This window comes from Chelonia mydas, chromosome 8 (assembly GCF_015237465.2).
Source record: "Chelonia mydas isolate rCheMyd1 chromosome 8, rCheMyd1.pri.v2, whole genome shotgun sequence".
Lineage (NCBI taxonomy): Eukaryota > Metazoa > Chordata > Testudines > Cheloniidae > Chelonia > Chelonia mydas.
In genome coordinates, this window is record NC_057854.1 from 43,644,290 (window position 1) to 43,658,683 (window position 14,394).

At 55.0% G+C, this 14,394-nt stretch overlaps 1 protein-coding gene across 5 annotated transcripts in view; it reads left to right on the plus strand.

Moving 5' to 3' along the window:
• Positions 1–132: 132 nt before the first annotated feature.
• Positions 133–14,394, plus strand: part of LOC102931917 (myomegalin) — a 155,816-nt gene continuing 141,554 nt past the window's right edge. For 3 of the 5 annotated variants that reach the window (XM_037907666.2, XM_043552523.1, XM_043552530.1), the window contains exon 1: positions 144–388. In XM_037907666.2, coding sequence (XP_037763594.1) covers positions 156–388 — 233 coding nt within the window. In that variant the 5' untranslated portion in view covers positions 144–155. Of the gene's footprint in view, positions 389–9,839; positions 10,116–14,394 lie in introns of those variants that run through there. The other 2 variants (XM_043552527.1, XM_037907671.2) reach the window with 2 other exon arrangements.

Below are 14,394 nucleotides of genomic sequence, written 5' to 3' on the forward strand. Positions count from 1 at the left end.
AGGAGGGGGCAGAGGGACCCTGTGGAGCAGGAGGCAGGGGGAGGGGGGATGTTGGGTCGGGGCGGGGGGATGCGGGATGCTGGGGGGCGGGGGAACGGGTGAGAGCTGCCGGGGGAGGGGTGAGGAGGGGATGCCGGCTGGAGGATGCCGGGCGGATGCTGGGGGATGCCGGGCTGGAGGATGCTGGGCCGAGCCGAGGGCGCCGGCTGCGGAGCCGCCTTCTCCGCCAACGCGCAAGCGGAGCCCGGCTCCCGGAGCAGCCCATGAGGAGCCCAGCCGGGGCCGGCACAGCCTGGGCTCCTGCCTCGCGTGGCCCCGGCTGCTGCTGCTGCTGCTCCCGGGAAGCGCCTGGGCTGGATCTAGCCGAGATGTGGACTCCGGGCCGCAGGTGAGTTATGGGCTCGGGGTGATTCGGATTGGGGGGCAGTCAGTGTGATGGGGGACAGAGTGATCTGGATTGGGGGGCAGTCAGTGCGGTGGGGTGCAGTCAGTATGATGGGGGCAGGGTGATCTGGATTGGGGGGCAGTCAGTGCGGTGGGGTGCAGTCAGTGCGATGAGGGCCAGGGTGATCCGGACAGTGGGGCAGTCAGTATGATGGGGGCAGGGTGATCCGGACAGTGGGGCAGTCAGTATGATGGGAGCAGAGTGATATGGATTGGGGGGCAGTCAGTGCGATGGGGTGCAGTCAGTATGATGGGGGCAGAGTGATCTGGATTGGGGGGCAGTCAGTGCGATGGGGTGCAGTCAGTATGATGTGGGGCAGGATGATCCGAACTGGGGGGCAGTCAGTATGATGGGAGCAGAGTGATCTGGACTGGGGTGCAGTCAGTGCGATGGGGTGCAGTCAGTGCAATGGGGGGCAGGGTGATCCGGACTGGGGGACAGTCAGTGCGATGGGGGCAGGGTGATCCGGACAGTGGGGCAGTCAGTATGATGGGGGCAGGGTGATCTGGATTGGGGGGCAGTCAGTGTGATGGGGTGCAGAGTGATCTGGATTGGGGGGCAATCAGTGCGATGGGGTGCAGTCAGTATGATGTGGGGCAGGGTGATCTGAACTGGGGGGCAGTCAGTATGATGGGGGAAGGGTGATCCGGACAGTGGGGCAGTCAGTATGATGGGAGCAGAGTGATCTGGATTGGGGGGCAGTCAGTGCGATGGGGTGCAGAGTGATCTGGATTGGGGGGCAGTCAGTGCGATGGGGTGCAGTCAGTATGATGGGGGCAGGGTGATCTGGATTGGGGGGCAGTCAGTGTGATGGGGTGCAGTCAGTATGATGTGGGGCAGGGTGATCCGAACTGGGGGGCAGTCAGTATGATGGGAGCAGAGTGATCTGGACTGGGGTGCAGTCAGTGCGATGGGGGGCAGGGTGATCCGGACTGGGGGACAGTCAGTGCGATGGGGGCAGGGTGACATGGATGGGGGCAGAGGGGCAGTATGGGGGTGCACTGTCAGGATGATGTCTAGTTTGCAGGTGTCTGCTTCCCCCTACTCTCCCTCTCTAGTAACAGGGGTGCGGGCACTGCCCTCCAGGAGCTGGGGAGAGGGTTCAGCATGGGCAGGAAGGGTGACCCAAGGTGGGATGGCGACCAAGAGGCTGGCATCACTGGTGGGGGAGCAGGGCGGTGATGCCCAGGGTCCAGAGATGAGGATGGAGCTGCAATGGGCCATAGTTTAAGGAGGGCCAGAGGGAGCCAGTGGAGGGGCTGGCGGGCGGCAATTGGGGCCAAGGCCTGAGGTGACCGGAGCAGACGGGCATTGCAGCAGACGGGAGAGGGCTGATGTGCTGGAGGAAGCCACAGAAGGACTATTGGCTCCCCGTGGGGGTGTGATCTGGGGATCCCATGCTGCTGTCGTCCCTGCAGGCAGAGCCAGCCAGCCTTTCTGCACGTTGGGCCCTTTCCTAGGCAGCTGTGTTTGGAGGCCCGGGTCCCTGTGTCAGCTCTTACTGTCAGGGATGTGCTCTGTGCTGGAGCTGCACAAACTGGGCCCTCTGCTGCTGCCCTGCAGACTGGGATAAGGGCAAAGTCCCTTTTTGCACCTCTGAGGCCTCCTGCCCTGCAGGGGGCTAGTTCGTGCCGCAGCTGCTGACCCGTTTCTCCTTGGATTCCCGCTCTGTCCTCGGCAGGGCTGGTGCTATGCTGGCTCTAGCACAATCTCCCTGCTCCCCTATCGGTGCGAGCCCACGCTGCGGGATCACCATGTCACTCCACTGGGCTGCAGCCTGCAACGGTGTGGGGACGGGGCTTGGTCTCAGTGGCTGGGCAGGAGGGGATTGCTGGGTTGTAACCAAGTGCCCCAACATAGTGCCACTGTGACCGCTCTCAGACCTCCCCACAGCTGGCCCCCGAAGCTCAGGAGCTGAGCTCATTGATGCATGGTGTGCAGGCAGAGAAGTGAGCCCTTTGCTGCTGGGACCCACCTGTGGGTTCTCTTCTCAGCCAGCTAGAGCAGCATGTGGTTCACAGCACCCTGCCTCCCTCCCTCATTGCTGCACCACCTCAGAGCCCTGCTCCACCTCACTCAGCTCCCAGGACTCCTCCACCTGCCCTCCAAGAACTGCCAGCTGCATCTTCCTGATCCCAGTGGCCCACTGCCACTCACAGGGACCCTCCTCCTGCCTCCCTCCTTGCAGCAACCGTCAGTGCTGTCCCTGCTGCAGAGTCCCTCCCTCACCCTCTGAATAGGCTTGGGGTCAGATGCTGTAAGGTTTTGCCGAGGAAGCAATATTGGTAACATCGTTCTGTCTGGGCTTCAAGTTCCCGATGCGAGTGCGTCTTCAAGTTCCTCAGACCGCTCTGCTTGTGAATGGGGCATGGGCATTGGCTCCAGCGCCCCTGTGTTGGCTAGTTGAATGTGTGCGGGTATTTTGGGGAAAGCATGAGGGCGTCTGAAGGCCTGTGATGGGGTGTGCAAAGCTTGCTGCTGGATTTAACAGGACATAATGTGCCACTGGCAAGTTACGCTAGCTCAGAGCATTAGATCCTGTCTTTTGATTTGCGTAGCATTAGTATTTTGAAATGCCTTGGTCCTCTAAAAGGCAGCAGATTGCACCTGGCCTCTCAAAACGTTGCAGGGGAGAACAGCAACTCCCCATGCCCTAGTTGATTGTCTCCTGTCCCCCCAGCACAGCTCCCACACTTGCATGTCTAGCTATATCTCCGCAAGGGACTAGGGTAATGTAAGAGGAAGGATGAGCATTTCCACTGCACCCAAAGTCAGGAGGTGGCAAAGGGATGGTTCTGATTTCAGGGAGTGCTCAGTGGCCTTTGCTATAGTTAAGGTTACAGAAGAGTTTTGGCTCTGTTCGATTCTCCCTGCTGTTACATGCTTCGTTTTTGGAGACATTCACCTTTTGGGGCTGAAAATTGTCAGGCTCAATTTCTCACCAAAAGTGCTGCTGCTTTTTTTCCTGCACAGTTTGAGCAAAATTCCTCTTCCGCTGTTTTTGAGTTGAATGAGGGGGAGAAGAAAACACTTCTCTGTTTCAAATTGTCACACTTTAGGGAGGGGCATGCTGAAAAAACAGATGACATGTGACACTGTTGAAGACTAGCTTGGTTTAAAAAACACTGGCTGAAGGTCTGTGCAACAGGGTGGCCTCCCCAGGGCTGGAGAGCCTGGGGCTGAGCCAACCTTGACAAGGAGGATGAGCCCCATCTGGGGGGAATCAGGGATTCCAATGTAAAAGCAGCTGGAAGTTGCACTGAAGGGGAAAAAGCTCCTGGCAGCTGTGGCAGAGCCTGTGGAGAGGGAGGAAAGCTCTCTAGGTACAGTGGCCTGGGAGAGACCCTGACCAAGCAGAGCGGAGGCTGCAGAAGCCCCAGACAGAAAGTCCTGGGAAGAGGAAGAGACATCTTAGGTTGTATGGATCTATGCGTGGACTTGGTTTTGGTGTTTTGAGTTTTATTTATGGTTTATTGTGTATTCATAAGCCCAGTCCCCAAGGAGGGGTATTTTTTGACCAGGAAAAAGCCTCAATTGAAGTTTATTTGAACAGTCCAAGAGGGGAAACTGAGGCAGGCTGCCTGTATCATAGAATCATAGAATCATAGAATATCAGGGTTGGAAGGGACCCCAGAAGGTCATCTAGTCCAACCCCCTGCTCGAAGCAGGACCAAGTCCCAGTTAAATCATCCCAGCCAGGGCTTTGTCAAGCCTGACCTTAAAAACCTCTAAGGAAGGAGATTCTACCACCTCCCTAGGTAACGCATTCCAGTGTTTCACCACCCTCTTAGTGAAAAAGTTTTTCCTAATATCCAATCTAAACCTCCCCCATTGCAACTTGAGACCATTACTCCTCGTTCTGTCATCTGCTACCATTGAGAACAGTCTAGAGCCATCCTCTTTGGAACCCCCTTTCAGGTAGTTGAAAGCAGCTATCAAATCCCCCCTCATTCTTCTCTTCTGCAGACTAAACAATCCCAGCTCCCTCAGCCTCTCCTCATAAGTCATGTGCTCTAGACCCCTAATCATTTTTGTTGCCCTTCGCTGGACTCTCTCCAATTTATCCACATCCTTCTTGTAGTGTGGGGCCCAAAACTGGACACAGTACTCCAGATGAGGCCTCACCAGTGTCGAATAGAGGGGAACGATCACGTCCCTCGATCTGCTCGCTATGCCCCTACTTATACATCCCAAAATGCCATTGGCCTTCTTGGCAACAAGGGCACACTGCTGACTCATATCCAGCTTCTCGTCCACTGTCACCCCTAGGTCCTTTTCCGCAGAACTGCTGCCTAGCCATTCGGTCCCTAGTCTGTAGCGGTGCATGACCCAGGGCCACGAGGAGGCACACGGGAGGTAGCTGGCCTGGTTACAGTCTGAAAGTTACTTACGGAGCATGCAGTGTACGTTTTTCACTGTCAGTAGGTGCGTGCCTACAGAGAGGTCTGCAGTGCCTTCGTGGCCAGCATGACAACTGGCATGTCAACTTCAACCACTCCTGGCTTCAAAACTCCGGAGCCCATTTCCTTTAGGCTTTGTGTGTTTTGTGACTGTTTCCCTGACAGCAGAGTCAAGCCCAGACTGAACAAAATAGTTTCAGGAGATTCACGGATGTTTAAAATCAATGTGTTGAAATGTCACTGGAATAAGGGAAACAAGCAGAGTACCTGGCTCAGTGTTAGCACCACAGGCTTCTTTCTGTGACTCTCTGCGGCTGACACATGATGGAGCTGAGCCTAGAGAGGAGAGCTCTATCTCTGGGGGTGGTGGGGTGAGCTCTTCAAAGACTGGCTGTGTGGAACACCTGTCTGGTTGCATTGCTCTGGGGTTTGCCAGTGGATTTGATCTCTGACACGCACCCAGTTCCATGCCGCTGGCTGTCACCCGCGCCTAGAAAGGCCGAAGCAGCTGCTGCGGCTCTGAGGCTGTTGGCAGATCACTCTCCCCGGCTGGGAAGCAGGGAGAGTGCTGGCACTAGGTTCTCACTCTGTGGTGGACTGTTTCCTATGCACACCTCGATACATCAGCTGCCCCTTGTGGGGGTCAGAGAGGGATTCCCCTCCCCCAGCACCCACGTACAGCATTGCAGACAGGATACCACGTAAGCTGGGCCAATAACTGGAGCTGGTGCCACGAGCCCGGTGTTCTTTCTGTACCGCTCCTGACCAAACTGCCTGCCTGATTCCATGCCTCCTTGGCCAAGGCGCTCTCCTGGTGTGTGTGAAGGGTGAGTGAGCTCAGACTGGGACTGGCAAGGTTTCCTTGTTCTGCCCTTGAGAACCCATCTCTGCGGTGGTTGGCCTCCTTGGTCAGAGGAGTGCAGGTGGGTGGTGTCACTCTCACAGCCAGCCTTTTCTTTCTCTGCTCCCATAGCTGCACATGTGGCTCGATCCTTCGCCATGAGAGGCAATGGGAGCAGGCCAATGGTGAATGCCAGTGTTCCTTACAGGCTCAGTGACGGTGACACCCCCGGCCTCGGGGCGTAAGCTGCTCTCAGTGCTGTGGTGTATACCCCCCTCTGGGTACATGGGAACCCCCTCTGGGAACCCCCTCGGGGTACATGGCTCCTGCCACAGCTGGCGTGATAACAACGCAAGCCCTCATAGTGGTACCCATGGTCTTACAATGCAGGTGCTTTTCTTAGGGGCAGGCTGCTAGGACAGTCTCTGAAAGTTTCTGGGTAAGGATAAAAGGGGTAAAAAACAAGGGTGATGTCATGGTGGGGGGTCTACTACAGATCACCTAACCAGGAAGAGAAGGTGGATGAGGCTCTTTTTAAACAACTAATAAAATCATCCAAAGCACAGGATTTGGTGGAGATGGGGGACTTCAGCTACCCAGCCATCTCTTGGGGAAAATAATACAGCAAGGCACAGATTATCCAACAAGTTCTTGGAATGTGTTGGAGTCAATTTGTTCTATATTTAATTTTGACAAACAGGGAGGAACTGGCTGAGAATTTGGAAGTGGAAGGCACCTTGGGTGAAAGTGATCATGAAATGATCGAGTTCATGATTCTAAGGAATGGTAGGAGGGAAAACAGCCCAATAAAGATAATGGATTTCAAGAAGGCAGACTTTAGCAAACTTAGGGAGTTGGTAGATAAGATCCCATGGGAAGCAAGTCAAAGGGGAAAAACAGCTCAAGAAAGTTGGCAGTTTTTCAAAGAGACTTTATTAAAGGCACAAGAGCAAACTAGCCCACTGCGTAGGAAAGATAGGAAGTATGGCAAGAGAATACCCTGGCTTAACCAGGAGATCTCCAGTGATCTGAAACTCAAAAAGAGAGTCTTTTATAAAAAGTGGGAACTAGGTCAAATTTTGAAGGATGAATATAAATAAACAACACGATCATGTAGGAACAAAATTAGAAAGCCTAAACACAACACGAGATTAAACTAGCTAGAGACATAAAGACATTTGTAGACATTTGTCTACAAATACATTAGAAGCAAGAGGAAGACAAAGGTCAGGGTAGGCCCATTATTCAATGAGGGGGGAAGACAATAACAGAAAATGTGGAAATGGCAGAAGTGCTAAATGACTTTTTTTGTTTCAGTTTTCACCAAAAAGGTTAGAAGCGATTAACATAATGAACATCAGTGAAAATTAGGTATGATCTGATGCTAAAATAGGGAAAGAATATGTTAAAAATTACTTAGATAAATTAGATGTTTTCAAGGCAGCAGGGCCTGATGAAATGCAGCCTAGAATACTCAAGGAGCTGATTGAGGAGATATCCCATTAGTGATTATCTTTGAAAAATCATGGAAGACGGGAGAGATTCCCGAGGACTGGAAGAGGGCAAATATAGTGCCCATCTATAAAAAGGGAAATAAGGACAACCCAGGGAATTTAGCTTAACTGCAGTACCCGGAAAGATAAAGCAATCAATTTGCAAACACCTAGAAGATAATAAGAAGATAAGTAACAGTCAGCATGGATTTATCAAGAACAAATCATGTCAAACCAACCTAATAGCTTTCTTTGACATGATAACAAGCCTTGTAGATGGGTGGGAAAGTGGTAGATTTTTGTGGGGCTAGTAGGGTTGTCTGATATCCTGGACAGGTGTAGCTCAGTAGCTTGTCTGGCAGCCACACATGATGATGTCTGGCTTGTCCAGACGGGACTCTGGCTACCCTGGCCTGCTAGACAGGTTCTTCCAAGCTGCGCTGACTCCATGACCAACTCCTCTCATCTCTCCCCGCCTTCAGGACATGAGTCCAACTCTTCCTCCAGCCCCCGCTGCTGCCCTCCCCCTGTGAAAAGTTCAGGCCAGCTGCTCTGGGGTTTGTATTGAAACTCGGTCCCGCAGTAGCTGCTCAACTCCTTCTTCTGCTTCCCCCAAGGGTCTCCCTGCAGCTGCTGACGGCAGAGGCCACTGCTACCCTGCCACTGACCTGACTCCCCCAGAGGGATCTGGGGGACCAGACTTCTCCTGTTGCAGCAGCTGGGCTGCCTCCCCCAAGTCCCCTTCCCCTCCTAGTGATTTCCCCTGATTCCCTGAGCTACAGCCCCACGGGTGCCCAGCTGCCTGCTGTGACCCATGTCTGGAGCTGTCCCTCGGAGCCTGGGCGCTGCCCTTGGCCTGTTACAGAATGGCACGGTTCCCTGGTAGCCCCTCCCTGGGTACTCTGCAGCAGTGACTCATCCACTGCTCCCACTGCTTCTATTGCCAGGCTGCCTTGAATTCCCACCTCCCGCTTGGACCCGTGTCTGCCCCTTACAGCTGCTGGGTGGGTTCCCCCAGCCCGGCCACCCAGCCTCCCTTCAGCAGCATTGTTACACCTCTCTGCTTGGCTCCTTGCTGGCGTTGGGCCTCTCTTGCCACCTCCTCAGGCCCAGCTGTGCTGGGGGAAGGGAGGTTAGTTTCTTTCTGGCCACGATGCTCCAGGCGAGTCCAACTCTCCTGGCCCAGCCCCTGTTAAAAGGGTCCCAGGGTGCCTGCTCCCCAGGCCTCTATTTGGGCTCAGTCAGCCACGTGGCTTCCTATGCTTAGGTGACCCAAGTCCAGGCCCTTGGGGTTTGCACCCAGTGACAGGCTGGTGGGATTCACTAGTGCAGGGGCACAGCGCTATGTGGCCTGCCCCTTCCCCCTGGAGACAGCTTGGTGCTCTTGGAGCTGGAGGCCAGGAACCTGGCTGGGGGCTCCTCTGCCCTCTGACAGTGACCTAGGACAAGTCACTTCCCCAAGACCTTTCAAATGTGGGGGCTAAGCCTAGGCCCTTTGCCCTGCATTTAGGCATCAGAACAGAAGCAGCGTGATCTCTGAGGTGCTGGGACCCACAGCTCCCATCTGAGCTGGGGGAGCTGCAGATGCCAGCATCTCTGCTCACCGGGCCCCTGATGCTGAGGTGCCGAACTCTGGGAACCCGAGTGTGCAGACATAGGCCTGCATCTCTTCCGCGTGTACTGCTTGTGGAGATGGACTTGGTAGCCCCGGGATGGGAATGTACAGCCGCCATAGCCTGCTAATCAGTCTGGCTGACTTGGAGTGTGAGCTGCGTTTGTTCAGGGGTGATGGCATTGGACAGAAGCCTCTGTCGTTTGCAGCCAGCGACGCACCAGCAGGGAGGCTGGGGATGCAGAGAAAGCAGCTGTGTAACAAAGCCGACGTCTGGCTGTCTTGCTCTCTGCGTCTCCACCATTCGGAGTGCGTTTTCACCGTCCCCCCTCTGTGGGCGGCAGGATTTGTGGCCGTCCTTCGGATAATTCCAGACTGCTGCAGGCCCAGTTCCTGTCCAGACCACAGGCTGAGACCAGACCAAGAATAGCCTGCCCGGAGTGCTGGAATGTGCAGCATGGGGTGTTATGGGGGGGCAGCCTGCTTCAAAACAACGTGCTGCTGAGACATGACCCCTGCACTGGAGACCGTTTCCATGGAGTTGTGACACAGGTGTAATAATCAGCTGGGCTTCTCTGGGTAATGCTGTCCATTTACCCCCGGAACCTAGTGTGCACATGTCATGGGTGCATGGCGTCTTCAGACAGGATCCTGCACGGCAAGGGGGGAACAAAGGCTGGGAGGGTGGCGGATCCAGCAGGGACCCACTGGGGGACCCAAGATTCTCCTTTCTGGGCATCTGATGTGTGTGGGCAGGGGGCTTAGAAAGCAGGCTGGCTCTCTTGCTCATCAGTGTGGCAGCATTCGCAGCTCTGCACTCGTGGGGCTGGAGGCTGTGCTTTCCACCCCAGGAGCTCTGCATAATGCCGTGGGCTCCAGGCGCCTTGGGTCCTGCTCCCCTTCAATGGAATCTTTGTTGCTCTGCGCTGGTTGGGGGGTAGCTGTGCACAGCACACAGGGCGCTAGTGCAGTTGTTTGATGACTGTCCGAGGCTCCACCTCCGGCAGAGCTGACAGCTCAGCCTGTGCTGAGAAACCCGTGCCAGCCAGTCATCTGGGAGTCTGTGTGAGTCCTCTGTGCTCAGCTGCTCTCCCGGCCTGCCTGCTCCAAGGTGTGCTGCTTTGGGACAGCCTGTGCTCTGTGATTCGGATAGAGACTCTCTGCGCCAAACCAGGCAGGAAGGAGACTGGCTCCTCTGCAGGGAGATGCTGTGCTTTTAGCTAGAAACACCTGGGCCCTTCTTCTCCTACGCGGGTCGGTGAGGTGCTGTCTCCAGGAGCAAGCAGAGGGGCTGCAAGATGGAAGGGGCTGCGACAAGGAAAAAGTAAGTGCTGGGTCTGACTTCTCCCTCTCGCCTCCTAAGCTGACTTAGCACAGACGGGCTGTAAATGTGACTTTCCTGTGCAAACCCCATGCAGGCAGCCTCCCAGAGCGGCTCTTGGGATCCCTCTCTGCCTCACCCTGCCATCCCGGGCTGTGCTGCCCCCTACAGCATGCCATGTGGGTGGGAGCCCCATTGCTGGCTGCAGCACAGACTCCCCGTGGCAGCTCATGCGCACCTTAGCTGTAGTCCATGTGCACTGGACAGAGGGCTAGCACGGCAGGCCCGTTAGAAACATTTGTGTCACCAGCAAAGCTCCTCTCCCGCTAACGCAGCATTTTACCCCAGGCCAATCCATAGACAAGTCAGATAAGGTAGCGCTTGGTGTCCTGAAGCCATACTTGAAGCTGTGAGGCTGCCAGATCTCACTGGCTACCTGGACTGGTCGGGATCAGTAGTTGGAAGGGGGCACTCTCAGCTGGTGGATGGGTGACCGAAGGAACACCTAGATGCCTCAGGAAGTGCTGGGCTGGCTGACATCTGGCAGGTTCCATTTCAGAGCCCTGGCTTCTGTTTCAGTGGCGGGTGTAGCCGTCCTTGTATAAAGTTTGTGGATTAGTTTCTAAGCGCTGGCATACGCTTGAGCATTGACTGGAATAGTTATTTCATTGTAAGCCCTGTGTGGGTTTACTCTTATTCCGGCGTAGCTGTTTTGGGACCTTTCCAAGGCAGACAAGGTGGGCACGGGAAAGTTCCCAGGAAAGCATTAATTCTCTGTTTCAGTGAGAGCCGTAGCATTGCACTGAGGTAGTGTCCGAGGCTGGCACTGATCCGTTATGTGCTCCCAGGAGGAGTGGGAGCAGGCGTGAAGGCTGCGGGGGAGAGGGCTCTTAAGAAGGTGGATTTGTAGGGGTGAAGGTGACGTGAGGAAATGAGACCAGACATGTCATGTTTAGGTGTGGTTGTGCCTCAGCTTGAGTGCCTTAGACAATTGCACTACGAGTAAGCTAAGCATCGCCCATTTAATCCCCTGGTGCAGGGCGTTCTTAGGGAGGGTGCGTGGATGTCAAACGGGCTTCCCACCTGGCCTCACTGGAGCCTTGATTGTAACCTTGAGACCATGCTTGTCCCAGCCCCCTCTTCTGCTAGCCTTTGCATGGGAGAGAGAATGGGGGAGGAGTTGGGCTGGAGGCTTGCGTTGGTGGGGCGCTGGGGATGGAGCGGGAGGAAGCTGTTTTTGCGTGTCTCTCAGCTGCATCCTCTGTGTCCAGCGCTCTGTACTGCACCTAGAGCGGAAGATGGGTGGAAACACTCCAGCCACATCAGTTGTGCTGACTAGCCCCTGCCCTCCTGGCTCCCATGCCATGTGCTGCTCCTGCACTGGGGGAATTCTCCCCTGCCCCGGTCGGGAATCTCTCCCTACCTTGTCTGACCCTGCTTAGAGCAGGTCTCCACCCTCCAGCCTCTGTTGCCTTGTCACCACTGGAGCTCTCGGTGTTGCGACCATTGGAGGGAGCTGAGCCCAAGGCAGCAATGATGGGAAATGTTTGACCAGAAAGACCCCATGTAGCAAAGGCTGTGGGCTGAATGGGATCCTTCCTTCCTTCAGCAGAGTCCCAGGTGAAGTGTAGCTCGGCAGGGCCACGCCAGCCCCTCGGGGACATCTGTGCAACCCCGCTGTCTTTGAATGAGCCCATCAGTTCCCTGCGGAGCCCCAGTGCCGTCAGCGGGGTTGTCTGACTGAGATATGGTGAACAGTTTGGGTGGGGTCTCGGGGCAAAGTGGTGGGCGGGGCCTTGGGGGAAAGAGGCTGAGTTGGGGAAGGGCCTTGGGGCAGAGCGCGGGGCCCACAAAAGATTAATCTGGCCCTGCGGGTGCTGAGCACCCCCTATTTTTTTCAGTAGGTGCTTGAGCCTTGGAGCACCCATGGAGTTGGCACCTATGGATATACACTGTATCTACCCTTGGAGCTGGGTGGGCAATGCCCCGTGAGGAGACAGAATCACACTAACGCTCCTGGAGCTCGGGTGCTAAAACTAGACTGTAGCTGTGGAGCACGAGCGGTGAGATGGTGTCACGGAGTGTGGGGGAGTCCGGGCCCTGCACCCCTCTTCCTGGGATTCACTGAGACTCTCAGCCAGCCAGTAAAACAGAAGATTTATTGGACAACAGGAACACAGTCCAAAACAGAGCTTGTGGGTACAACCAGGACCCCTCAGTCAAGTCCTTCTGGGGGAGCAGGGAGCTTAGACCCCAGCCCGGGGGTTCCCTGCGTTCCTCCACCCAGCACCAAACTGAAAACTAAACCCCCCCAGCAGGTTCCCTTCTGCAGCCTCTGTTCACATTCCTGGGCAGAGGTGTTACTGCCCCCTCCCCCTCCTATCTCCGGTTACAGGCTCTAGGTCTCCCATCCCCAGGGCACGTTCCCAGGTCAACACTCCCCGCTCCCTGCTGCGTCACATCCTCACAGATGGCAAGTGTGTGCCCAGCGGAGACGCTCGGTACATCCTCAGGGTGGCTACCCGCTCCCACTGCTTGCGCTGCAGTGGCTGCTCTGTATTTTTACCACACTAGCTCGATGAGGGCTAGCTGAGTATGTCTCCTTGAGCTGGAAATAGGACCCTGAACTTGCAGTGTTGATGTACCCTGTGTCTTCTCCGCCCCTAAAACCTAACTCCATGTAAAATCCTAGTGGAGATAAGGCACTAGTAGTGCTTACTTTGACATAGCTAGTTGAGATAAATGCCACATGGAGGAGTTAGGCTGAGCACAACTAGCTACGCTGAGAAGAATTACCTGTGCCTGGTAATTGTCTCCAGTAGGATTTCACAGCAATTGAGCTCTCCCCAGCTCTACACATTACACCTTTTTTTGCCACAAAGACAGACCCTCAGTGCATTGGCTCTGCAGGGCTAATAGGAATAAAAAGTACCAAAAATGGAATATTGCTGTCACAGCTTAACTCTTGAAATCCCTTGATTTGTGTGCTTCATTTCTTCCTGGTGTTTTAATCACAGAGCTTGATGCTTTGGTAACCTCCTAATGTTTGGGTTAGCTGCCCAGGAGCTTCCCCAAGTGAAGAGGAATGTAGCTTTGGAAACATGCAAACGTTAGTGAAGCAGGTTGTTTGACTCACTGGTGTGGTGCCTCCTGCTGGCCGTTCTGGGCATTAGCTCTTTCCAGCCTTGGAGCGCCTGCTTCTGGCCGATGTCTCACCTGCCTCAGGCCCCCATGTCCCTCCCGGACCCCGATGTCCCTTACCTCAGGGTGCTGCCTCCCCGCAGTGCCCCCACACTCTGGGTCTCCCCTCCCAAGGGAACCCCCAACCCTCTACACGCACCTTGCCTCAGTGGCTACTGCCAATCGTCATCCAGCCTCTCTCACTGGGACAAACTGCAGTCTGTAATGGCCACTCATCGTCGGCAAGGGGGTTGGACCAGCTGCCTCTGGCTGTCCCCAAGCTACACCTCTTTAGCCCCAGTACCTGCCTTTGGCCTTTAACAAGGCCTACAGCCTGGGGAATTGCCAGGGTGGAGCTCCCCAGCCCAGCCCAGCCCAGCCCAGCGTACCCTAATTCCAGGCAGCTAGGTCCTTCTCCCTCCCAGGCTGGAGAGAGACTAGTCCAGCTCCTAGCTCGCAGCCCTTTTATAGGGCCAGCTGTGGCCTGATTGGGCATGGCCCCAGCTGTGGCTGCTTCCCCACTCAGCCTAGCTTTTTCCACCGGAGCAGGGTAACTGCCCCACTACAGTTAGCATTTTGCCTAGTTCCAGTTATCCTCTCTTACAGTGGAAGAGAACTGGTCTCAGCTAAGTATGCTCTCTACGTCTGTATAGGTTCTTGTGTTACAGTTTGGACAGTGTGATAAAACGTTTCAAACCGTGTGAGGGGGATGTGGTGTTAATTTCTTGATTCGTCTAATAGTTCATTAAGGGTGCAGTTTGTGGTGTATTGAGAATCGGGTTAAAATGACTAGCTATCACTTTAAGCGTAAGGTGTTTCCCAGGCCTGCTTGCAGGCTAAGAGGCTCTGTAGAGAAGCATGTAATCTGGGCCTTCAGCAGGCAGTCTGCAAAGAGCAAGGGGGGTGAATTGTGCCGCTCTGCCTTAGGGAGCAGCCTGCTTTGTCTCTTTGTGTTTTTGGTTCCTGCGTGTTAAATTTCTGGATGCAAAGCAGTGAAGTCATGGAAACCTTCCTGAAACATAAAAACATAAAATATGCTAACTTCTCTTTGTGTGTGGTGAATGAAAGACAGTTCACCCCAATTCAGGGACCCCACTGCGTC